Source organism: Malaya genurostris, chromosome 2 (assembly GCF_030247185.1).
Source record: "Malaya genurostris strain Urasoe2022 chromosome 2, Malgen_1.1, whole genome shotgun sequence".
Lineage (NCBI taxonomy): Eukaryota > Metazoa > Arthropoda > Insecta > Diptera > Culicidae > Malaya > Malaya genurostris.
The window spans coordinates 158,689,638-158,716,416 of NC_080571.1; the positions used below are offsets into that span (position 1 = coordinate 158,689,638).

Below are 26,779 nucleotides of genomic sequence, written 5' to 3' on the forward strand. Positions count from 1 at the left end.
TTGGCGATTTCTTTGACATGCTTAGAAGAATTTTTTAAAATGTTGCCGAGAAAGCGAAAAGATCAGCTCCAATTCAATAATTTATTTCACAGTGAAGTAGAATTAAAAAATTCCTGCAAAACATTGCGTTAGTTTATTGCACAACTTAAAGTAATATAACTTACTTCTAGTGAGCTAGCTTTCTAAAATAATAACGGCAACACCGCTTAAATTCCAGTAACGCACAATCTGCTCACATTAATGTTAGGATTAGTATTTCTTACTTTCACACTAATTAAGAAAAATTCTCACCTTCAGGCTACCAATAGTTTGTATAGATTAGCCAGCAGAATAATGTACTATTAAAAAGCCTTTCTACTCTTAAGTAAACACTCTTAAGTAGTATGTTTAGGTGTAAATTTAGTAGTTAATATAAATATTTTACCGTTAAGTAATTTTCACTCGGCGATAATGCAAATAGCGTTCACTGATACTTAGCGTCGTTTTTAGAGTATCGCAATGGCGGTTTTTCTTCCGAGTTTAACCGTGTGATGCTTTTGTCGAAGACTATCCCTTCGTCCAGTGTTGCAGCATCAGATGGGGGCACCGAAGCACTGCTTTTCGATGTGGCGTTGTCAACACTACCTCTAGCATGCTGCGCGTAGAACTGAAACGTTAGCTATAATTTTGCTTCTATTTATAGATTCTTTTTCATCGATTGACCAATCAGAGCGATGCTTTCCTTTTGATATATCGCTTACTCCTTCAAAACCGTCGTCTTTGGCAGGGTAATCCGATATGCCTGAGATTTTTAGCAGACAAAATAAAACACTACTCGCTACTAATCAAAATTTCAATCATTTATAATTGAAAATACGTGGCTTGATACATCCAAATCGAATCGTAGAAATATTTCCAATCAAATAATGAAATAATATTAATAATTGATACAAAGTATACTGAGCTGTGAGTGTTTAAAACCTGACCACATACCTACGTGTATTTTTCCTTGAGTTTCTAATTTGCACCCCTATATAGAAAATAAAGATGTGCTCCACATCAAAACCCAGCATAAACATCAAGTTATCGACCAATTAGCTTACTTTCTTTTATCAGTCAACTTTTTGAGAAAATTATCTTATTGAGAATGATGTCTTATATAAATGAGAAGTAAATTTTTTTACCAGAGCAGTTTGGATTTCGCCATGAACATTCAACTACTCATCAACTTGTAAGAATAACATGAACATTCAACTACTCATCAACTTGTAAGAATTCTGGGTTGTCCACTGGAGTTGCTCTTCTGTACATAGAAAAAGCATTCGACAGTGTTTGGCACATAGGTTTAAGCAAAAATGTCTGATTTCCACGTTCCTATTTATTTGATCAAAATGATTCAAAATTATTTCACTGATCGCACTCGTCAGGTTAGCTATCAGAATTGTAAATCTGATTTTCTTCTAGTACGAGCAGGTGTTCCGCAGAGTTCGAGCGTAGCTTCAATCTTGTATAATATGTTCACTTTTGATCTTCCATATCTACTCGTTGGTTGTCAGAAATCGCTATTCTGTGACGACACAAGTCTGTTAGGCACAGGTAGAAATCTAAAAGTGATCTGCAGTCGTTTACAAAGAAGCTTAAATATTTTCAGTGATTATCTGTCAAAATGGAAAAATAAACCAAATGCAACAAAAACGCAATTAATTATCTCTCCTCATAAGCCAAGAGCTTCTTTTCTTAATGTTTGGTTTAATCATAATCACATTCTCAAATTGAATGGCTTGGAATTGATTAGGTTTAACGTATGACAAAAAACTCACTTTCAAGGATCACATTGAAGGAATCCAGGCAAAGTGTAATAAATATATTAAATGATTGTTAATTTATAAAAAAGATTTCAGGCCAGCCATGCTTTATGCAGTACCAATTTGGTTTGATAAAAAAATATTGACAGAATCTTTTAATGATGTTTTCTAAAATATAGGTATCATTACACCACTAGGTGTACTAAAAAGGTTTTTCACAAGCGATGGCGAAACGAGGTGCACATTTTGATAAAAATTACTACTAAATTCATCTAGTTGGCAGGTTTGTTAGTTACTGGATATATAAATCTACTTTGGGACTACTAGTCCTTGGTTTTCGCTTCCGGAAGCACCGATAATAGTGAAAGAAAGCTCCAAAACAGGAACTTACTTCGATTTCTCAGCAACGGTTAAACCGATTTTTACAAATCATGATTCAAATTAAAGCTCTTGGTTCCTAAAAGATACTGTTCAATTTCATCCAGATCCGACTTCCGGTTCCGAGATTCTAGGGTAATAAGTATCAAAACTTTCAAACTGTCATGCAAAATCGATACGCATCGGTATGTGCTGGTCAAGGAAGAAGGAAACGCCACAGCTTAAAAGCAAAGCCTTGGTATTACATTCATGTAGTGGAATTTGACCTTTTGTTTCAACAGACTTCGCAGCCGATTCAATGTGTACAGAACCATTGCATGGCTGGTGCTACGAATCCTTCCAGGTCAGGGCTCGAACATACGATAACTGGTTAAGACCAGTGCCCTATGCATTGAATCGCCAACCCGGGACTATTGTATAACGTGCAAGGTGGCCACATTTTAATCTATATCAATTTGACAAAACTGTTTCCAAATTTAAAAGGTAGTTTATACTACAGACTCTCATAGTAACAGACCGGCAAATACTTCTTTGGGAGCAAAACGAACCGTCAAATTCCTATGCTAGAGCATGGGAGTTTGACGGTTCGTTTGGTTCCCTAAGAGGTATTCGCCAGTTTGTTATTATGAGAGTCTGTAGTTTACACCAGAGAAAGTTTTTAATTTGATTCAAGTTTGAACAAAAATCTTGACAGAATCTTCTAGTAATGTTTTCGAAAATGTAGGTAATATGAGAAAGGCATCATTACACCACTAGGTTTATTAAAAAAGGTTTTTTGTATATAAGATGCTAAAAGATAAAAATCGTCAAATGGTGAGATAACTAAGTCCTCACAAGTCCCTATCTCATGCCTCCCCGAGCGTCTATGATGACATTTGGTCAATAGAACGGCGTCGACTGGGTGCTATCGCCTTCTGCGTTAGTAGCAGAATGAGAGGGTGCGAAATGGCTTGTAGGTTGAAGCCCATCCGAAAGTGCAGTGTTTATCATAGTATATTACAACATTATTATTATTATTATTATTATTATTATTATTATTGTTATTATTATTATTATTATTATTATTATTATTATTATTATTATTATTATTATTATTATTATTATTATTATTATTATTATTATTATTATTTTTAGAGCGTAACATACACTGCGACATTAACTGTTATATTGTATCATAGCATATTATTTCCCATATTATCGTCTTACACTATTTTATGTTATTATATACTATGTTGTATGGTATTATACTGCATTGCATTATATCATATTATATTGTATTATATTATATTTTATTATATTATATTGTATTCTATTATATTATGTTATATTGTATTCATTATGTTGTATTATATTATATTATATTATATTATAGGCTTTTTTATGAGTAGTACTACGTACCTCTGCGCAAAATATAAATTTGTTTTCCTTATAAGTTATCATTTTTAAAGTAAATTTTAACTAAATATCAAGGTCGTCACAAGGTGAGCTTGGTCCTCACTGGTTCCTGTTTCATGCCTACACGTGTATCTGTGGTGACAATTGGTCGATGGAATGCGTTGATGGCAGAATGAGAGGATGAGAAATGACATATAAATTGAATTAATATAATATCATAGCATATCGCAACATATCATTTTATTCATTCATATATTTCATTGTGCTATATTATATTCTATACTTTATGTTTCGTCTTCGACTCGTCAGTACATAACAGTTTATGTTGAACTGTTATGTAACCTAGCAGCTCAACATAAACCGCTAGGCAGACATAAAGTTTCTGCTACTTACAGAACACTTTTTTTATTTGCACCGAAGTGCAACGTCTTTACTGTCGTGCCGAACGTTAACGAGTATATTATATTGTTTTTTATTATTATTTTCATTATAATATTTATTGTTATTATTATTAATTTGTCATCAATAATAATAACATATATTGTTTTTATAGATGTGGATATTATTATTGTTATTAGAAGAGAAATATTCTACTTCCTGCAGTATTGCGAAGATAGAAGAGCATAACTGACACTCTACATTAACCGTTATTTTATATATTGATCTATAATATATTATATTGTATGACATTTTATTATATTATATTAAATTAAAATATATTATACTATATTATGTTATATTATATAATTTTGTAGTATTTAAGTATTATTATTATTATTATTACTATCGTTACCATTATTATAATCTTTATCATTATCAGCTACATTTTCATTTCCATACTACACATTTCACTTTACACATATATTATTAAATTGTATCATATTATATTACGTCATATTTTGTGGTATTATATTATATTACATTGTACTATATTATACTATATTATGGTACAATGTTTGGTATTGTTTTATATAGTATTGTAATGCATTTTTTTAAATACACAATTATAAGTGTATTATATTGCATTGTGATGTATTACATTTTTATATTTTATGCATAATAATATTTTATTATATGCAGTGTCGTATAGTGACCAAACTATATTATAATATATTATGGTATATTTTACTATATTATGTCACATAACATTATGATACTATTATATTCATCATAAAATATTATAGTAGACTATAATACACTGTACCATACGATTTTGTATCGTTTTATACTATATTATGTTTTATTGTAGTATACTGCCGGAAATTATATTAAAGTGTATTATGTTACATTATATAATACTATGCTCAAGTACATTGTGAGGGAAGAGGGATGGGAGTGCGTCAGGGTATCTTACAAGTGAATGACTGGATGAAGGAGTGAAATGTCAACCCGATTCACAGGGGAAAGCTGTGTGTTTTCCCCAGAAGGTCTGAAATGAGTAAGACGCACCCTTCTAACAAACAAATCATCAGGCAGGTTTAAGCTGGTACAGCGAATTCTTTTATTATATGGCCGGATGTTATTGCTGGAAGGCGCCGGGTCCTCAAAGCCCATTTTGGCCTTCTTAACAGCAGTAATATGAAAGTTATCTGATAATCAAATTCGGATCTACTGTAAGTCTACCTGCATCCACTGGTAATGCCTTGAACTGATGGTGGCTTCACACATACATACATACATAAGATGCTAAAAGATAAAAATGAAACAGAGGAAGTTAAGTGAGTTGTGTAGAAATAAATCTTTTGAAATTTTTTTAAAATTTTCAGTTATCTGAAATAGTATAAGAAATTATATCTAAACAGTTAGCTAAATTCTGTTTTTATCGTTTCAGACAAAACAATTGATATTAACTCCGTGAATTTAAAGAAACTGAAAGTGAGAGATTTGAAGAAGATCTTATCCGATTGGAATATGGAATGCGAAGGATGTATTGAAAAGTCAGATTTTATAGAGAAAATTGAAAATCTGAAAGAAGATAACATCCATACCGAATTGTAGTATTGGATTTAAAAAATGAATCATTGTTATACTTAATAAAGAATGAAGAGAATCATTGTTATACTTAATAAAGAATGAAGATATTCCAACTGCAGCACACCGGTGTTAAACAAATCTTGAACAAAATGATGACTTGTTTCGATGTGCTTTGTACGTCGATTTATTCTTTGTGAGCCTACAAAGCAATGCAGCTCTGATTGTCCTCCATCAAGGTAACAGGTATTTCACAGGGTTCACCTAACTCCTTAAGTAACTTGACTAGCCACATAAGTTCCTGTCTAGCTTCACTCAGTGCTACATACTCTGACTCCATTGAGGATAGAGTGACGCTAGTTTGCTTACGACTGCACCGCGATATTGCACCACCACCGTATAGATAAACAAATCCAGTAGTTGATTTTCTGCAATCAAGATCTCCAGCCTAATCCGCATCAACGTAGGCCATCAAACCATCATTAGAATCGACATAGTTTAATCGCCAATCTCGTGTTCCTTTCAATTATCGGACAACTCGTTTTGTTGCTACCCCGTCCGCATCAGTGGGTTTACTCACCTTCCGCCCAAGTATTGATACACTCACAGCCACATCAGGTCGAGCACAAATTGGTATTTACAGTAGGGCACCAACAAGATTTCTGTATTTTGTTCCTACAGATAAAACAACACTTTTGTCTTTTTCTTTCACATATCCTGACTCCATCGGAGTTTTAGCTATTTTAGCCTCGCGAAGTCCGAATTTATCAACAATACGGTCAATATAATCTCCCAGAGACACACTGTAACCAGCTCTTTCGCTATACACTTCCATACCAAGGAAATAACTCAAATATCCAAGATCCGTAATTTCAAATTGCTTCTTCAACTGTTTATATGCCACATTAATTTGTGTTTCATCCACGCAGCCAAGAAGAATATCGTTCACATACACCAATCGATACACGATGTTTTATTGCACTCTCTTTGTGTACAGGCATAAATCCGCTGTACTTTGTAAAACAGAATCCAGTCGTTTATTCCAGCACCTTGCAGACTGTTTTAGTTCATAAATGCTCATCCTTAAGCGACATACCATGTTTTCCTTTCCCTGAACCTTGTGACCAGGCGGTTGCAACATGTATATTTCCTCATCTAGTTGGCCGTACAAGTATGCGGTTTTGATGTCAAAACGTTTCAACATCATTTCTTTCTTACTGGTCAACGCCATCAGAAGCCGAAAAGTTGTGTGCATCGTGACAGGTGCAAAAACCTCGTCAAAATCCTGGTCGTATTTTTGGGAGAATCCCTGCGCTACCAAACGCGCCTTGTGTTTTATTACTTGTCCTGCTGCATTTCTCTTCAATTTGAACTCCCAGCGACAAACTGGTTTTCGTCCCGCAGGTAGGTTTAGCAGTTCCCAGGTACCATTTGCCGAATGTGATTTTAACTCATCTAGCATCGCCGCTTTCCATTCTTCCGTTCACTAGTTAACGCTTCGCTAATGCTTTTCGGTTCTATTTCCTCCTCAGGACCATCTTTAGTTGCGATAATTTCTTCTATGAGTCTTCTTGAAGCAGACCCTTTAGTAAGACGTCGAGAACGCCGAGCAATCACATTCATCGGAAAACCATGGAACGAACCCCCAGTAGAACTATGGAACGACATCGAATCAGAATCTTCATGTTCATGACACATGTCTGTGCCATCGGAAGAATCTTCTTTCATTAATTCATCAGGAACTGATGTCAACGGAACTTCAAATACTCCATCTGTCTTAACAGTGTCCACACGAACAGCCTCTTTTACGGAACACTGTTCTAAAAATTTCACATCTCTACTAATGGTGATGCTACCCGTTTTCATATTCAAAAAGCGATATGCCTTTCGCCCCTCCGTGTAACCAACGAATACTAGCTTCTCAGACTTCATGTTAAGTGCTTTACGCTTTTCTTTCGGTACATGCACATAGGCTTCACTACCAAAAATCTTCAATCTGGCTTTACGGAGGCTTCTTCTTGTACCGCATTTCATACGGAGTGCACGGGACGGTAGCTGAAGGACAACGGTTTTGTGAATAGTTTGCAGTGTTGATGGCCTCACTCCAGATATTCTGCAAGTTCGATCCAGTTAGCTTACACCTCATCATTTCCTTCAGGTAACGGTTCTTCTTATCAGCCACCCCATTTTGTTGTGGCGAATATGGTGCTGACATTTGCTGAGTAATTCCGTTGTCCGCGAAAAACTTCTGCAAATCACTACTTGAATACTCGCCACCTCCGTCTGATCTAATGCACTTTGGATACCGACCAAAATGATTCTTCATCATGTTGCAATACTCGCGAATCTTGTCTTCCGCATCTAATTTACGCTGGAGCATGTATACCACTGACAAACGACTGAAGTCATCCACTAGGACAATATAATATCGGTTTCCTCGCGGCGTTTTAGTCCATTGCCAAAATTATCACGATCTATTTTCATTACAGCATTTAAATCTCGATGACCCAGGCGCTGGTGCCACAAGTGAATACACGAACCGCTATGCTGTACTACTGTAACGAACGCGTTATCGATACTTTGCTTTAGGTGATATAAGCCACCTTGCCGTTGACCTACCAACATTAATTGATCTCCTTTCAATATTTGGCATCCAGATTTATCGAAAAGAACCGTGAATTCGGAATAGGCGATTCTTCTCGCCGATAGTAGATTGTTCGCAAGCGACGGCACATGAAAAACATTTTCAAGTTTTATGTTCATTCGTGTACCTTCGCCGTTCAAGCCAGAAATTTTGCCGTAACCGGCACCAGTTGACTTAATGGGTTTCCCATCGGCCAAGCAAATAGTTGCAGCTTTAGACGTGTAAAGCTCTCTCAACATGGACACATCGTTTGTCATGTGACAAGTAGCACCAGAGTCAAAAATCCAGCCACCGGTATCACTAGTGCTCCCAGCTGCTAAACACATTTCGAAGTCCTCTCCCGATTCCACCATCACATTCAGAGATGACATTTATACAGATTTATCTGTATTATACAGATTTTTACATGCGCATACAGATTTAATACAGAATAAAAATTTCTTACAGATTTCTTAAATTTAATACAGATTTATACAGATTTCATCAAAAGTATTAAGGAAAAAATTAAACTATCTATTAGTATTTGATTGCAATGACGAGATAAACGTTTGGGAATCAACGTACAAATCACTTTTTAAAATATATATTTTTTGTGCAGATAATTAATGAAGAACACCGAAATCCATTTATATTAAAATTTGTAACTAAATTGAACTTAAACGTTAGACAAGTCTTGGCATCATGAAACATTATTGCCAGACTGACAGTTGTATTACCTGACTTGACGTTGCATATTGGGTTTTGGAACTTATGAAGTGAACATTTTCAAATTAGACAAGTATATGGCACCATAATTCAATTGTTGTTGATAGGAAAAAACTATAAAATTTCGTCGATGAATATAATATAAGATATGAAATTTAATCTACCACTCTTTAACCATAATCTATTGGAATAACACCTTTTAACATAATTGTATTGTAGAAATTTCATGTTATTAGCGAATACAGATAAATACAGATATTTTATACGAATCAATACAGATTTTCTATGAAAATATCTGGCATCTCTGATCACATTCCTTTTCCTTTTGTTGTCGATCTTGACATAACTTTCTGCAATCGCGTCGAAAATGACCTTCTTTCTTACAGTAGTGACACACTTTTTGTTTTCGGGTTTGACTTTCTGCTTCTCACTGTGCTCTTGTTGTTTTTCACCAAACAATTTCTGCTTTCCGTATGCTGATTTTATAGCAAATGCTTTTTCTCCTTCAGGAAAATTGTCAGTACGCCGCCGACCTTAATCCAGCAGCTTGCCTTTAACAAAATCGACGGTGAGGTCGGTCCGGTCGACTCTCTAGCGCCATGATTAAACCATCATACGATGCAGGCAAACTAGAAAGCACCAATGCCACAAACTAATGATCTTTCACTTCTCCCAGCGCTGTAAGCCGAAGAAGTGGCTCTGTCATCGCTTTCAGATGATCTGACATACAGCCTCCTTCTGACATACAGATGGACACTAACTGACGCACTATGTGGACTTTACTGGAGAGGGATGCCCGTTCATGGTATTCCTTCAAAGCATTCCACATTTCCTTAGCTGTCGTCTTCTGCATGACATAAATCAGCTGCGTGTCTTCCAGCGCTAACACAACCAATGCCTGCGCCTTCTCATCGTTTGAGGACCACCAAACTCAGTACTTTTTCTCGAGTTAACAGAAGCCGCATCTTGAACTTCCAGATGGCATAGTTCTGGTAGTTCAGCTTTTCAATCGAGACTTTAGTGTCGGCCATTTTCTTTCAGCTTTCTCGATTTGTTCTACGATTATTAAATCACTTTACGCGTCCAATTCTAAACAAATTAACTATTACACTTTCGCGCACTGGGCCCATAAGCGGTTGGACTGAGATTATAGTTAATTGAAAGGCCAATTTAATTTAGTTGAACGATAATGAAACTTATAGTTGGTAGTATACATATTAACGTATTGACAATCTCATTACGAATGAAAAGAGAGAAAAAAGAGGTCACTTCAATAGCCGTCTCGCTGCTGTTGCTTCACTGCGTTATTGCCATTATGCAACTTCTCGAAATAATTTACCCGAATAGGGTAACCAGAACGTTGCCATTTCAATAAAATCATGTCCTAAAAACTTTTTCAAGTACACTAACACGAAACTAAAAAGCATCAATCTTCCATTTAAAAAGCATCTCGTCGATGGGCAAGTAGGAAAAAACAACATCGAAATCTGCAACCAATTTGCTTTTTTTTTTCATGACTATATGGGGCATTCCACGCAAAATCAGCCACCCAACATTTTTTTGTCATCTATTTTTTTCGGTGAAGAACTCGAAAATATTCGACACGTATGTTTTTATTTCAATATTGTACGTGGAATTTTCGAGATATGGTTTTTTCATGTCCCGCGTTGACAAAAGAGAGCCTTTTTTCAAGAACCTATATTAGAAAATCTAATAAAGATACAGAAATTAACTTTCGATTAAGCGATTCCAAAAAACAACCTTATTGTTTATTCAATGAAAAAGTTGAAAATTCATAAACCAATAAAAAATTCAAACTTGGGCCTTATTTGTTTTTTAATTGAAAAAGTAAAGACTGTCCCAGAAAGTATGGACGCAAACAAAATCCGCTGCCATTTCGCAATGGTTTAGAATCTGTCAATTTTTATGGCTGCGTCCTGTCGTTTACACTCTTCTCTAACCACTTGTGCAGTTTTTTATTCGTTTTCATTAGTTTGTTTAGAAATGCGTGGACTTTCAGCAGAACAACGTCGTAAAATTGTGTACAAATGGTGCACAGAACGCGGACTGTCACTGAGAAAGATAGCAAAAATGGAAGGAGTAAGCGAAAAAGCCGTGCGAAATGCAATCAGGAAGTTCGGTGAGGATAACACCTTTGAGGATAAACCGAAAAAATAGGTCCGGCTAACCCTCAGTTGGATAAACGTATACTGAAGGCGTTTCAATTCGGGATGTGGCCAAAAAAGTGGGCACTTCGAAGTCGAATGTTCTTCGTGCTAAAGAACGTTTGAATCTTCGAGCCTATAAGAAGCAGAAACAACCAAAACGTAGTCCGAAACAAGAAGCATTCTTGCTGGAAATTTGAACTGCATAATCATGGACGACGAAACCTACGTGAAACTTGATTACAAATCCTTGCTGGAACCACAACATTATACGGTACGAGAAGGGCAAGTGTTAAACCAGTCCGAGACATCGATTGAAGTCGAAAAATTTGGTAAGTAAGCTATGGTCTGGCAAGCCATTTGTAGCTGCGGTAAGATTTCGAAAACCTTCATCCACTGTTTCAATGAACAGCAAAATATACATCAAGGAATGTTTACAAAAACGACTTCTACCCATGATTCGAAGCCACAAGGATTCTGTTGGCTTCTGGCTAGATCTTGCTTCGTGCCACTACTCGAAATCAACTACCAAAAAAGTCACTTTCGTCCCAAAAGACATGAATCTACCAAATTGCCCACAACTTCGCAACTCGGCAGCCGAAACCATTCAACAGTTCGAAAAAGATTGGAAAAAACTGTCAAAACTTGTCACCAAGAAGTCTGTACGGAATTTAATGAGGATCGTTCACAAGAAGGTGCGCCAGCTAGTCTACAATGGCTAAGTAGCAAATGTTGAGAACAATATTCTGTTGTTGTAGTCTAATATTATCAGTATATCAAATAAAATTTGAATATCTAACACTTGTGAATTATTTACAGCGAAATTAAAGTGCGTCCATACTTTCTGGGACAGTCTTTAGGGGTTTGACTAAATTCTGGCAACTTTTGAGAGTGGAAAGGTTAATATTTTCGGAGTAGTGAATGTTTATTTATTTATTTATTTATTTATTTGGGAGCAGGGAAAAGCCCGATGGAGATGAAATTTAGCAATCTCTCTCTCCAGCAGGCATAAAACCTCCTCATCAGTATCAACAGATTACAATGATCCAACAGATACATTTGGACTTAACACTAACAATTAGAACTAACAATCAAAACTAACAATTAAAACTAACAATGAAAACTAAATCTATAATCCTATAGCTAGTTGATGACACCAAGCATTGCATGGCAGTAATAGTGCTCTTTCTTAAAATGTGAGAGAGAAGAAAAAAGTGGGTAGGCGAATGGTGAACCAGGGTTGGTGGAGGAGGTGGTAAAGGAGCGTGGACTAACGACGATGTTAGAATCGGCATGTAGATCTAATTAGTGACTAAAAGGTGGTGGAAGGAAAAGAAAACGACAATGTTAGAATCGGCATGTAGATCTAGTTAGTGATCGAAGAAAGCATGGTGATAGACAAAGAAAAAGAGGAAGGTACTACCGGGTTAATTTCTGCGAGCAAATCTAGTTAGTGTCCAATGAAGATGGTGGAGAGACGAAGAGTTGGTTGAACGAAAAAACAATATTGTCGGTTACAAAATAAATACTGATCGTAAGGCTAATCTGACAAGTGATTACGAAACAATCGTTTAATCATATTTCGAGATAAATGAAAATCGAAAACATTGGAACAGTTGTTGAAAGTTCGGCACATACTGGAGAATGGTTCATTGTACCCATAATTTGTTCTTGCAATAGGTAACCTGAGAAAGGGGTGGGAACGAAGATTACGTCGATGAATGTCGAGATTAATCAACTGCAAAAGCTCGGGACAGTCGATATGTGATTGAAGTAAATCAGCAACGAAAGTTGCCTTGGAGATATTTCGACGAACAAATAACCGATCCAAGTCAATAAGCTTACAGCGATCGATGTAACTAGGAAGATTAGCAGGATCTCTCCAAGGTAGGTTACGCAGGGCAAATCTAACAAATTTATGCTGAATGGCTTCAATCCGCTCTATGTCGATTTGATAATGAGGGGACCAGACAACAGCTGAATATTCAAGTGTCGAGCGGACTAAAGAACAATATAATGCTTTTAGACAATGTACATTGGCAAAGCTCTTGGTGATGCGGAAAACGAAACCTAAAAGCTTGGATGCCTTAGAAATCACATAGTCGATATGACTTTTGAAATCTAGTTTGATATCAAGAATGATACCTAGATCTTTAACGATAGACTCACGTTTGAGTACATTCTGCGAAATGTTATAGTCGTACCTAATTAACGAGTGTTTGCGAGTAAACGACATAACGGAACATTTCGAGGCATTTAAAACCATTTTATTGCTAATACACCAGTTCACGAATATATCAAGCTGTGACTGCAAAAATATGGTGTCGTCAGGTGATTTTATTGGATAATATAGTTTAAAATCATCTGCGAAAGATAGTTTGTGGCATTTCAATATAAAATTGAGATCGTTGAGGTAGAGCAAGAATAAAAATGGCCCCAAGTGACTGCCTTGAGGGACTCCAGAGCAGACTGCGAAAGGTGTTGTAATGCAGTCTCCAATTTTTACTGACATTTCACGACCAATTAGATAAGACTGCAGCCATTTAAGTAGTGATCCGCCGAATCCAAGCCTATTGAGTTTTGCAACTGTTATTTGATGGTTTATTTTGTCGAAAGCAGCGGAGAAATCAGTATATATAGCGTCAACTTGTCGACGTGCTTGTAGACATCGAATAATGAAGGATGTGTAAGATAGTAAGTTCGTTGAGGTTGATCGATTTGGCATAAAACCGTGTTGACTTTCAGAGATGTAGTTGTTGCAGTTATGCGTTACGAATTCGAGAACAATAATTTCAAGTAATTTGGATACGGCGCATAGTGCGGCTATCCCACGATAATTAGAAACATCAGATTTGTTTCCCTTTTTAAACACAGGGAAAATGAATGATTTCTTCCAGATGTCGGGAAACGTTCCTGAATTAAGTGATAAGTTGAACAGTATCGGTAGTGGAATTAATAGGCTGCTCGAGCATTTTCTTAATACTAAAGAGGGAATTCCATCCGGACCAGCATTCGAGGATTTTTTCAATTTAGAGCACGCTTTTGCAATCATAGTATCAGTAATTAAAGGGTGCGGGCCAATTGGAGAACGACGAGGAACGTTGATAATTGCTTTGGATATTTGATCATCGGATAAGATTTCGTGCGAAAATACACTGCTAAAATGTCGTTGAAATAGGTTACAAATATCAATTAAAGCCGATGATTCAGTATCGCCAAGAAACATCTGGTTTGGTAGTCCTGCTTCTTTCCTCTGTTCGTTCACATGATTCCAGAAGCGTTTCGGGTTTATTCTTAGATTATTTTGTATACGCAGAAGATGGTTTTGATGTAATATTTTGTTCAATCGTTTATAGCGGTTGTTAAGGTGCATATAATGAGATCGTAATTGGATCGAGGGACGCTTAGTTAATTTTCTCAGCGCAGACCTCTTAGCGCGCTTATAACGTTTCAATGTCATATTAGACCATGGAGGATGGACCGTTTCTCGTCGAATTTTTTTGGGTATGAATTGTTCGATGGAGTACGACATTATATGAGTCCATAACGTAGCAACGGAATTGCAATCGCTATTAGAAAATAGGCTCATCCAATTCAATGATAGTAAGAACTGATTCATAGAATCGAAGTTTCCATTTTTAAAGTCGTAGTAAGTGGTTTCAGAGGTTTTACTGAATACAGTTGGTGAATGTTCCGGTATATTGAACAGAAGAGGGGGGTGATGACGACACAATTTAACTAGTGGCGAAGGTGCGATGGTTATGGAACAAGTACTAGACAATTCATGACTGGCAAAGCATAGATCTAGGAGGCGATTGTTACTGTTGTAATTATCGTTCAACTGAACTAGACCGGCAGTGTTATAATCATCGAGCAGTCGTACTGAAGTATGCGATTTTGTAGTGCACGTAGCATCCGGATAGAGATAATCGCAAGAACCTCGAATCCATTTAATACCGGGTTGATTGAAATCCCCCAAGATAACGATTTTATCATTTAAACGCATAGTATCGCTTATCAATGAAAGTGAACTCAAGTGCTGTTCAATCAGGTCTAGATCATTCACTCGATCAGGAGGGAGGTAAAGCACACACAAGTATAGCGTAAAATGAGGGAACGTGATAGCGATCCAAATTTGTTCGACATTGTCGCAGTTCAAGGTAGGCACCAAACGAGAATTGAATTTTGAGCGACAGGCAATCAAGATTCCACCGCCGCTCTTTTTGCAACTATTTCGACAGTTTCGGTCCTGCCGGTATACGGAGTAAGAACGATCGAAGATCTGCATGTTTAACGTATTCTCATTCAGCCAGGTTTCCGTAAAGGCATATACATCGTATTCTGCGTCAGTACATGCAAGATGGTAGTCATTGATAGAACGGTTCATTCCCCCAATATTCTGGTAGTAAATATTCAAACCAGTGTCTCTGTGGATGTGCGGTGCGGAATTGGTGATAAATTCATTATTGGAGTACGGGGGGCAGTTTGACGAAAGAGACGTGAAGCGGGTAGAAACAATCGAGGTGATTGGTTTTGTGTACTGGTTCTGTGCAAATTTTGTTGTTTGTACGGGGGCCGAGAGGGGATTGATCTGCGTAGGGGTAGGGAAAGATAAGTTTGTTCTGCTCTCTGTTCGGGTTTGCGCTATAAAAAAGAAGTGATGGTTACTCCGTTCGGCCAAAAATTTGGTGACGTAATCTGTTGCTCGTAAGCTTGCGGAACACTTAATTTAAACGAGATGAATGATAGTGGTCTATCTTGGTACTGACTGACGAGCTTGTAGCACAAAATTTGGCTACGATCACATTTTGTTTTGGAAAGAACGTACAGTACGATATTTTCTTCTGACTCACTCGGTAAAAATTTGGTAAGATAGTACCAATTTCTATTGTTTATGCTGCTAAGAGTCTGAGGTGCAGAAGAAGCTACCAGAAGGGTGGTGCTTTGGGTATTGGCTAAGCCTGTGTTTTTTATAATAGGTGTCAGGGGAGGTACAATGCAGTTGACCTGTTTGCGACTAGTATCAACTATTTGGAACTGAGTGGGGCCTACGTAAGGAATGTTAGAAATAACTGATACATGTTTTGTATTACCTATTGGTATCGTAGTGTGCGCTGCATTGTTGATCAGGTTATTAGATTGAGATGCAATAATACGTTGTGGTGGAATAAAATTCGTGTGGATGTTCGGTGCATCGGCTGCATACTCATATGATTTACTAACAGCGACTGATGGAGCGGCCCAATTTAATACCGGTGTGACAGCATTTCCAAAGGGGGTATCAGTGTTGCACGTACTAATCGAATTTGTGAAGGTGATGGTGGCATTGGCAGTGGTACTTGGTGGTAAGAATGAATCAGAATTGATGGAGGTGGCGTTTGATATCGCAGGAATCGGTGTCGAAAAGTTTGTATTAGCACTTGCAAAGTTGGTTGTAATAGCGGTGACGACAGGCGGTGGTAATGGGTTTGCATTGTTGCTGCGGGTAACGACTGATTGTGGTCCGTGTGGTGTAAGCTCTTTGGTGGTGTGTTCAGTAGTGACTGTAGTGGCAGCTGGCATTGTAGTGGTGTCCATAGTAGCATTTTCATCAGCAGGGAAGGTTATCAAATTTGAGGAATTGCTTTTATTTGTGTCTGAAGCAAACGAGGTTGTAGATTTATTTAAAACTGGAAGGTCGACTCGAGGGATTTTATCTGGCTGCGATAGAGATGGTCTGCTGGTGCTGCTGGTTCGAGGTCGCTTATTAGTGTCTTCCAGTATAGATTCGAAGAGGTTGGTTAGGTTAAGTTGTAGGTCATCAAGACGTTCAAGAAATGGAGTGCTGTCATTAACATAGCGTTCAACTGGATCTCGTGATACAGATCGATGGACACAACTAGTTCTGTTGCAAACATTGGAGTGCATGCGGCAAAATGACTGCATAGTATCCGTCAAAGTACTAATCATCTTCAGCGCTGAGGTAGTACGTTGGAGTATTAACTGCATAGTTTCTTCTGATAACTCGTTGCGATTGGAAATTTCTCGGCACGGGGTGCACAACCAGAAAATTCCCGGGCATTCACGAATAGACTTAGCTAGCGAGTTATTTAGATTGACGCACTTCACATGGAAACTTTTAAAGCAGAATCGACAAGCTATTTTGGTACCTCGGGTACTAGAGGAACCAAAACAAACAACGGCTTCGCATTTACTTTTTACCATTGTATTCGTTGTGACGCACATCATATTAACAAGATATCCAGCTCTCACATTACCCGAACAAATCATTGGCAACATCCTTTTTTGCGAGCATGGTGCCCTCAGGCGAGTCCGCATCGAATCTCGTACATAGAAGTAGGAGAGAGAAATGTCAAATTCATGCTCGGCAAAACAGCAGCACTGCGCACCCATACAATTGACATGATATGTTGAATGTGATGCTGTGCGATAGCGTTGCTGAACTGAAGATTGAGATAGCTTCAAGCTGACAGGGCCTGCTTATATATATATATATATATATATATATATATATATATATATATATATATATATATATATATATATATATATATATATATATATATATATATATATATATATATATATATATATATATATATATATATATATATATATATATATATATATATATATATATATATATATATATATATATATATATATATATATATAAATATATACATATATATATATATATATATATAAAGGGTGATTTTTTAAGAGCTTGAGAACTTTTTTAAACAATAAAACGCATAAAATTTGCAAAATCTCATCGGTTCTTTATTTTAAACGTTAGATTGGTACATGACATTTACTTTTTGAAGATAATTTCATTTAAATGTTGACCGCGGCTGCGTCTTAGGTGGTCCATTCGGAAAGTCCAATTTTGGGCAACTTTTTCGAGCATTTCGGCCGGAATAGCCCGAATTTCTTCGGAAATGTTGTCTTCCAAAGCTGGAATAGTTACTGGCTTATTTCTGTAGACTTTAGACTTGACGTAGCCCCACAAAAAATAGTCTAAAGGCGTCAAATCGCATGATCTTGGTGGCCAACTTACCGGTCCATTTCTTGAGATGAATTGTTCTCCGAAGTTTTCCCTCAAAATGGCCATAGAATCGCGAGCTGTGTGGCATGTAGCGCCATCTTGTTGAAACCACATGTCAACCAAGTTCAGTTCTTCCATTTTTGGCAACAAAAAGTTTGTTAGCATCGAACGATAGCGATCGCCATTCACTGTAACGTTGCGTCCAACAGCATCTTTGAAAAAATACGGTCCAATGATTCCACCAGCGTACAAACCACACCAAACAGTGCATTTTTCGGGATGCATGGGCAGTTCTTGAACGGCTTCTGGTTGCTCTTCACTCCAAATGCGGCAATTTTGCTTATTTACGTAGCCATTCAACCAGAAATGAGCCTCATCGCTGAACAAAATTTGTCGATAAAAAAGCGGATTTTCCGAATGGACCACCTAAGACGCAGCCGCGGTCAACATTTAAATGAAATTATCTTCAAAAAGTAAATGTCATGTACCAATCTAACGTTTAAAATAAAGAATCGATGAGTTTTTGCAAATTTTATGCGTTTTATTGTTTAAAAAAGTTCTCAAGCTCTTAAAAAATCACCCTTTATATATATATATATATATATATATATATATATATATAATATTTATAAAAATTATGCCGTGTACTATTGCGGTTTGAATAAAAAAAAACTTTATTTCACTTAATTTTCGGTTACATGGATTCGCTTACGTATCTCACTCAAGACTGACTAAAAATTCCTATCGCTAAACCTTTTGTTAATTTGGATTTGACAATTCAGCAAAGTTCGGTATCGTCGATCGGCCACGTTGTCTTCGATGTCGTGTGGTTGGCGACTGGAACGGTTATGTCGGGTTTACCCCGTGTCAGCATTTTCCTTGCGGCGTTGGTCGGCGGACTCTCGGCTGTCGCTATGTTGAACTATGGGATCTTTTCTGTTGGCGTTGCTGTTCCGGATCCGGTATTTCGTAACACCTCCCCTCTAAGAGCGTCGATCGTCCTCGGTCGACTGTTTGGAAGCTGTATTGTTGGAAGCTTTTTGAAATGTATCGTCTTCGGTTCGGTTTTCTCGATTCTGATCTCCGAAATTTCGGGATCTGCAGATTGGTGTGTTTATCTTCAGTGCGTTTCATATTCTTCGAGATAGCGAGTACCAGGATGAGAAGGCTAATGATTACTATGGTGACGATTGTACTTCCGACGATGGTGGTTTTTCTGTGTTGGTAAGATTTTAGGTTGATCTCTTCTAGGAGTTCCAGATTTTGTATACTGAGGTCTTCACTTTTCTCTTGTATGTTATTGGTTGTTTCTGGGTGTTTGTTGTAAGTTGGTACCAGGTATTCTTCTTTTGCTGAGAGTTCGTCTTCTTTGGGGAAAGTATAGTTTAGTACGTTTATGGTGCAGTTCTCTGTCTCGATGACGGTCGGTTCCGTTATGACTGTGGAGTCGCCGCAGGAGCTAGAGACTTTTAGATGAATGTTTGTATCGATGAATATGACGCCTCTTCTGATTTCTTTTATTTTAGTCGTTTGATCTGTTTTTCTTATAGGACATCTTGGTTTCTGGTGTGTTAGAATTCTACAGATGCATTCGTCTTCCAACGGTGTTGAATTGTCGCAAATTTTACATTTTTGTAGTTGTGGCAATATGTGGTTCTGTCTTCTAGTAGCTCGTAGGGGTTGTTGTCCAGTATTGGTATCTTTATCAGAATAACGATGTTGTCTTTGATGATTCTTGAACTTGCTGAACTGAATTGAAAAATCTCGTCTATGAATTTAAGGTTCATGTCCTGCTGTACTAGTCTATGGAAGATGTATTCTTTCTCTTCTAACGATAGTATATTTTTATTCAATAGATCTTGTTTAGAAAATTCGACTTGTTCTTCTATGTCTTCTAGTGTATGGATGAGAGAATCTATTAAGTTAATGTGTTCTGTAATAGTATCTTCTCTAAGTGTGTTGTTTATTAATGTTATTTGAGAACTAATTTTCCTAATGATATTTGTGACATTATTTATTCTGTTTTGGAAACTAGTATTGATATTGATTTGTTTCATTTGGTTATTTACAATTTTGTTTTCATGATCTTGTAACATTTCCAGGCTTAGTTGTATGGTTTTTAGATCTTCTTCGTCGGGATTACCTGCTATGTATTTAACCATTGTTCCTAATGCGTTGATTAATCCGCGTTTCTGTCTGTGGGGCTAAGGCTTTTAAGTTTCTCTCTAGCAATTTTAATTTTTCTTGAAAGTGTTTCGTGTAAGTGATCTCTAGTTTTGAGGGATAGGGTTATTTTCTCAATATTGTTGATGTTTAGTTCGATGTTGCCTAGATCGATTTTTTTAACGATTCGTTCGTATCCTAATCTAATTCTAACTGTGTCAAGTTTAAAGGCTATAAGTCCATTGTTATTTGTCACATCTTTGTAGATTGTAGACGATACGTAGTGAGTCAAGAAAATTCTGAAATTAGAGTAGTAGTTCGAGGTTACTTTTTCAGTCGGTTCTTGTGGATTATTATATTGTTTGTGTCTCTGAAAGTGAGTAGATTGTCGGTCTTTGTTTTTACTAATTTGAATGGGTCTTTGTCCTTTATCTGTCTCTGTGATATTCTAACGTATTTTGTTTCGTCAGGTTTAAGTTCGAGTGGTGTTTGCTTATTTTCGTGTTTCTTTTCATGTCTTTGTTTGTTTTGTTGTAGTTGCGTTTTGACTGCCGATTGAATATTGTCTGCTGCCTCTTGTAATTCTTCTACGTTCGTGGAGTTTGAAACGTTGAAGATGATTTTTCTAGGCTTCCTTTTTGTAGCTGAATGTATTGTGTTATTGTAAATGTCGGTTAAAAGATTCATTACTTCAATAATTGGTTTGTTTGGAAATTTATGCTTTAATGTTCGATATAACTCAATCTCTTGATCATTCCGTTTGGTTGAGAGTTACTGGCATGGTGGATGGAAATGCCAAGGTCGTTCAGAAACCCTGTAAAGTCTATGGATATGCATGCTGGTTCCTGGTCGCTGACGATAGTTAGTGGTCTGCCAAATATTCTGATATGTTCACTAAGTGCTCTTTTTAAGTCAACTATTGTTCTAGTTTCTAAAGGAATTATGTTAGCGAATTTTGAGAAGGAGTCCACTATCGTCAACCACTTTAGTCCTTTCATGAAAAAAACATCTATGTGAACTCGTTCGAAGGGTTTCTCCCCGAAAATGCTTTTCTGTATTAATTGTGGCGGGTTTCTATCGTATTTGCTTTTCTTACAAACGCCGCAACTATCTATTAGGGCTCTAACCTTTCGATCGAGTTGGGGAAATAATACCTTTGTAGTATTTGGGCTTTGTTTTCTTTTATGCCCCGATGTGCGTATTCGTGTGTAACTTACTAGTTTATCCTGCTCTGCTTCCAGCCTGACGTCCTCCAGTAAAATTTCTGAAATTAGAACTTTGTAGATGTGATTAGATTCGAAATGTTTCTTGTAAGTTTCCTGAACAAGTTGTCTCAATCCTATGGGTACGCGTAAGCAATTTATTCCTCTGGGGTTGAGATATCTTTTGAATATTTGTACTATATCTATTTCGGTGTAATTTGGTTTGAAGATTGTAATATGTCGACGATTTGGAAATATTTGCTCTGACACTTCGGAATCAATGTTTGAAATTTCCAGGATGAGTTGTGTCTTGAATGTGTTAATTGGTTTTTCTGTACACCAAATGTAGTAATCATCACTAGAGTCGGCGGAATGTATGGTTGATCCTTCACTCTCTGTTTCTTCATTACTGGTCTCGTGTTGTGGGTTCGCGTTAATCTCGTTTGTCTTTATTCTTGAAAGTGCATCCGCGACGCCATTGTTTTTGCCTGGTTTATCAATTAACTCGTAGTCGTATCCTTCAAGTTCTAGTTTACCTCTAAAAATGCGTTTGTTCGTGTTTGAAAGAGAGTAAGTTAGCGGTTGGTGATCTGTAATTAGTAATTTCCTCCCCCAGAGATAGTGTTCGAAATGTTTAACGGCCCAATACATTGCCAGGAACTCTTTTTCAGTTGTTGAATAGTTTTCTTCTGACCTGTTTAGAGTTCTTGACGCATAAGCTACTGGACGATCTTTTCCGATAGGTCCTTGAGAAAGTACGGCTCCTATCGCAAAGTCACTAGCGTCAGTAGTTAAGTTAAATTCTTTAGAGAAGTCCGGATGAATCAACACTGGGTCCCTCATTAAGATTTGCTTACATTTTTCGAAGCAGAGTTCTGTTTCTGGCCCAATGATAAAATCCTGGTCTTTACGGAGTAAGGTAGTAAGCGGTTTCACCAGTTTAGCAAAATCTTTAATAAATCTCCTATAATATCCCAAAATTCCGAGAAATTGTCTCACTTCTTTTTCTGTTTTCGGTAGTGGCCAATTTTTAATTGTCTCGATTTTGTCCTTACGCCATCTTCCGAAACTGTATGTCCTAGAAATTGGACCTCTTTGCGGAAAAACTCGCATTTATCAAGCTGTATTTTTAAATTAGCATCTTTTAATTTTCTCAAAATTTTGTCCAGGTCGATTTTATGTTGTTCTAGAGAGGGTGAAAATACGATGATGTCGTCCATATATACCAGACAACATTTTCCTATTTCTTCTATTTCAATATGCAGTCCATTACGCGTTGAAAAGTCGCAGGGGAGTTTTCCAACTCGAATGGCATACGCGTAGACTCGTATTTACCAGAGTATACTGAAAATGCCGTTTTTTCAATGTCTTCGTTATCGAGCTGAATTTGGTGAAAGCCTGATGCGAGATCTATAGTAGAAAAATAATTTGTTCTTCCCAGCTTATCTAATATATCGCTAATCTACGGTATAGGATATCTATCACTGATTGTTTTTTCGTTCAGTTTACGATAGTCTATTACCAGCCGAAATTTCTTTTGTCCTGAAGAGTCTGCTTTCTTGGGTACTACCCAAACTGGTGACGTATACGGAGAGATAGATTCTCTTACAATACCGTCTTTCAAAAGTTTATCTACTTGATGTCTCACTATCTCTTCAAAAGCTTTGGGGTATCTGTAGGATTTGGTGTGGATTGGTATGTTGTCGGTGGTTCTAATTTTGTGTTTTATTTTGTGGGTAAAAGTGAGGTTGTCGTCGTTGCAGTACAAAACTTCCTTGTTTTTATCAATTGCTTCTTTCAGAGCAATCTTTTCTATTTCGTTTAGGTGTTCTTCCCTTATTTCGTACTTGGTCGTCGCATGTTTTAGGGGGATTTTCTCAATTTCGTAATAGTCCTTCCCTAGTTCGAGCTCATTAGAATTTATTTCGACAGATCTTTCGTCGGTGTTTTTCCGAATTGCCAAAATTGCCTTTCCGTTCATTTCTTCGTGTAGTCCTGGTAGTATTGAAAAATGTTTGAGAACGACTTCCTGATCGATTATGAATGAACCATTTCGTCTCACGGGTATCTGGATGAATTGGAATTTGTGTTCAGTTAAGTTCAATTTTTGTTCTCCTGGGAACATTTTTTTCATTTTAATTAATTTCTTTCCTATTTTCAAGGTATTGGTGGATGTATTAAGTGTCGCTTTAATTTCGCGTAGAGACTCGTAACCAATAAGGCCATCAAAAAATTTATGGAAGTTGAAAACGTAAAATTTTATTTTTTTCTGATTTGGAAAATATCTATTGAGGCTGATTTGTTAATCTTATATTCGCCCTTGATATTTGTTACTGTAGAAAGTGGTTCATCTTTACAATCTTCAATGTTGACGTGAGCCGGAGAGATATAATTTTTGTTCGCTCCTGTGTCGACTAAAAACTTTAACTCTCCTTAAGAGGTCATGATTGAAATATATGGTATGAAGCTATTCTGGCTCATCATTTGTTTTGATTTCTTTCTCGGGCAAGCTGAAAATTTATCTCTTCTGAAATTAAATATTCGTCGTCTTCGGAATCGAGCGTAGTGTCTCTTGTGTTTTTGTTATGGCATTCTTGTTCTAGTTCGTCATCGGAGTCGAGTTCCGTGTCTATTTGTTTTTGTCCGTGGTTGTTAATATGCATTTTGGAAACATGAGTCCGCATAGATATGTCCTCGTCATTTTGTGAACGGTTTTTAAATTTACCCGATGGGGTCTTATCGTGCTGACGTGGGTTAGAATTCCCTGCATTCAGTTTTGTGTATTTATTTTGTCCGCTATTCTGTTGAGTGGAATAAGGTGTCGGATTATGTGCTTTTTTGTCGAGTCTAAATCTATATGCCGCATTAGAGTACTGTTGCGTAATTTCGAAAGCATGTTCTAATGTTTCAGGTCTGCAACTTCTCACGTGCATTGATATTTCTTCGTTCAACCCGTCAATGAACCGTGTTAGTGTTATGAGGTTTATGAAAGAATTGATTGCTTTTGTGGATGATTTGTAGTCGTCCATATTGGCGGCTGCTGATTTAATAGCAGTATCTATTGCTCGGATTTTATTATAGTATTCAGACAAATTTTTCTTTCTCTGCTTGACATAAAAGAGTGACTGGATATAACTTGTTATATCGCGACGGTCATCGTACGCAGTAAGCAGCGCTTCTTTAATTTCCTCCCACGTTGTGGGTTTACCGGAAGCTATCAAGATTTCTCTTGCTTCTCCCGTGATTTTATTTTTTACACTACGGACTATTTGTCCATAACATATATCATTTTTGTATTGTTCAAAAAGTTGTAGCGTTTGTTCGGTGTCTTGCACCCAGGCTAAGACTTCCTTCTTATTACCGCTAAAATTTGGAATATTCCTGATCGGGTCAGGTGTAGTGTAGCTAAAGAATGGGTCTTTCTCTTTGCCCTTTAAAGAACTTATCGTTTGGATTAGTTGAGCTTGGTTTTCGGACAGTCGCTTGACTTGTTCGACCAGCTCTTGCGTGTCAATTGGTTCCACCATAATTCTATTTACGTCGAACCTTGCACTAGTTTTTGGAATTTTTAATTTCTGAATATCACGGTCTTTAATTGCCAGTGATATGTTCTGCAGTTTATTTTGTGAATTTTAAACTTCTAGTCACACAGAGTTCAGCTACTAATGATATACCCACACTATTTGCCTACTACCTCGTTTCTAGTTTTTCACTGTTTTTAGGCCACTCTTAGGCACTCGTTTTCACTTCTTAATAATAATAATAAAGTGAAGGTTACTTACAAGATGATTCTTTTCATCAGGGAGTATGCTCTTTGAGTGTGTAGCGATTATGGGATGGTTCCAGGTGGCGGGTTCGATCCTTTTCGATATCTCAAATTCCGGGCTCCTCTCCGAAATAGCTAACGCTGGAATGTCGGTTACCTCTGTGTTGCCCGTTGGACGTCGAATCGTACCACTTTTTTCACGATAAAAGATGTTCTTGAATATTCACTTCACTAACACTTTTTGTTTCGTTTTTTACCACTTGGCTTACTGACTGCGCCAATTATGCCGTATACTATCGCGGTTTGAATAAAAAAAAACTTTATTTCACTTAATTTCCGGTTACATGGATTCGCTTACGTATCTCACTCAAGACTGACTAAAAATTCCTATCGCTAAACCTGTTGTTAATTTGGATTTGACAATTCAGCAAAGTTCGATATAGTCGATCGGCCACGTTGTCTTCGATGTCGTGTGGTTGGCGGCTGGAACGGTTGCTATGTCGGGATTATCCCGTGTCAGCATTTTCCTTGCGGCGTTGGTCGGCGGACTCTCGGCTGTCGCTATGTTGAACTATGGGCTCTTTTCTGTTGGCGTTGCTGTTTCGGATCCGGTATTTCGTCATATATATATATATATATATATATATATATATATATATATATATATATATATATATATATATATATATATATATATATATATATATATATATATATATATATATATATATATATATATATATATATATATATATATATATATATATATATATATATATATATATATATATATATATATAAGCTAGCGAAATGCGCTCACCGTTCACTTACTGCAACTTTGTCACAAACCGACAGTAGACATTACATAAACATAAAGTACACCAGCAGCAACGCCAACTTACAGCATCGAATATCAGCTCAGCAGTTTACCATGTTTATAAAAAGTATCTTTTCCATAGAATTTAGGGACAAGTGAGGCCTCTGTAAACCTTTTCTAAATTGTAATAAATCACTTTTAGTCTATCCGTTGAACAGTTCAGTTTAGTTTTTTTTTAAACGAGATCCGTCGCCGGAATAATTTAACTGGCGCAGTCGTGAAGGATCTTAGTGTCGCGAGTGAAAAAGTGTGGGGTTCGAATCTTCGACGGTTTATCGAGGAGTAGCAGCACTAACACCGGAAAGCGGCCAATAAACCCAGCGAGAGGAAATCGCTAAAATACGCTGCAACGGATCATCGCAAAACTTATAGGTAAGTGCAAATTTATATTATTTTATAGAGTTGTGAAATAAGAAGTACAAGTGAAAAAAAACCTATTTAAGTGAAATAACCAAGTAACTAGTTTAACAAACCTTAATAAAATTTATAATGAGTCCCATTCCAATCCATTTCTGCCAGCCTATAAAACGCCAATACAAACTAACGGATTCCCTTAGAAACCGCACTATAATACGGGCATGCCAAAATTTGTGACAATGCCTCCTAGTAACGTTTTCGAACCCAAGCCATCGTTTACGAAATTTCCAAAACCCACACCTATGGACATTGATCAGTCTATTA

At 36.9% G+C, this 26,779-nt stretch overlaps 1 protein-coding gene across 1 annotated transcript; it reads right to left on the reverse strand.

The window, feature by feature from the left end:
* Positions 1-9,116: 9,116 nt before the first annotated feature.
* On the reverse strand, positions 9,117-24,982 carry LOC131428932 (uncharacterized). The gene is made up of 4 exons (XM_058592992.1): positions 23,938-24,982; positions 16,136-16,678; positions 15,896-16,090; positions 9,117-9,297 (listed from the first exon to the last, which is right to left on the reverse strand). The coding sequence occupies exons 1-4, from the start codon at positions 24,980-24,982 to the stop codon at positions 9,161-9,163; spliced, it is 1,920 nt and encodes a 639-aa protein (XP_058448975.1). The 3' UTR covers positions 9,117-9,160.
* Between the last annotated feature and the right edge of the window lie 1,797 nt (positions 24,983-26,779).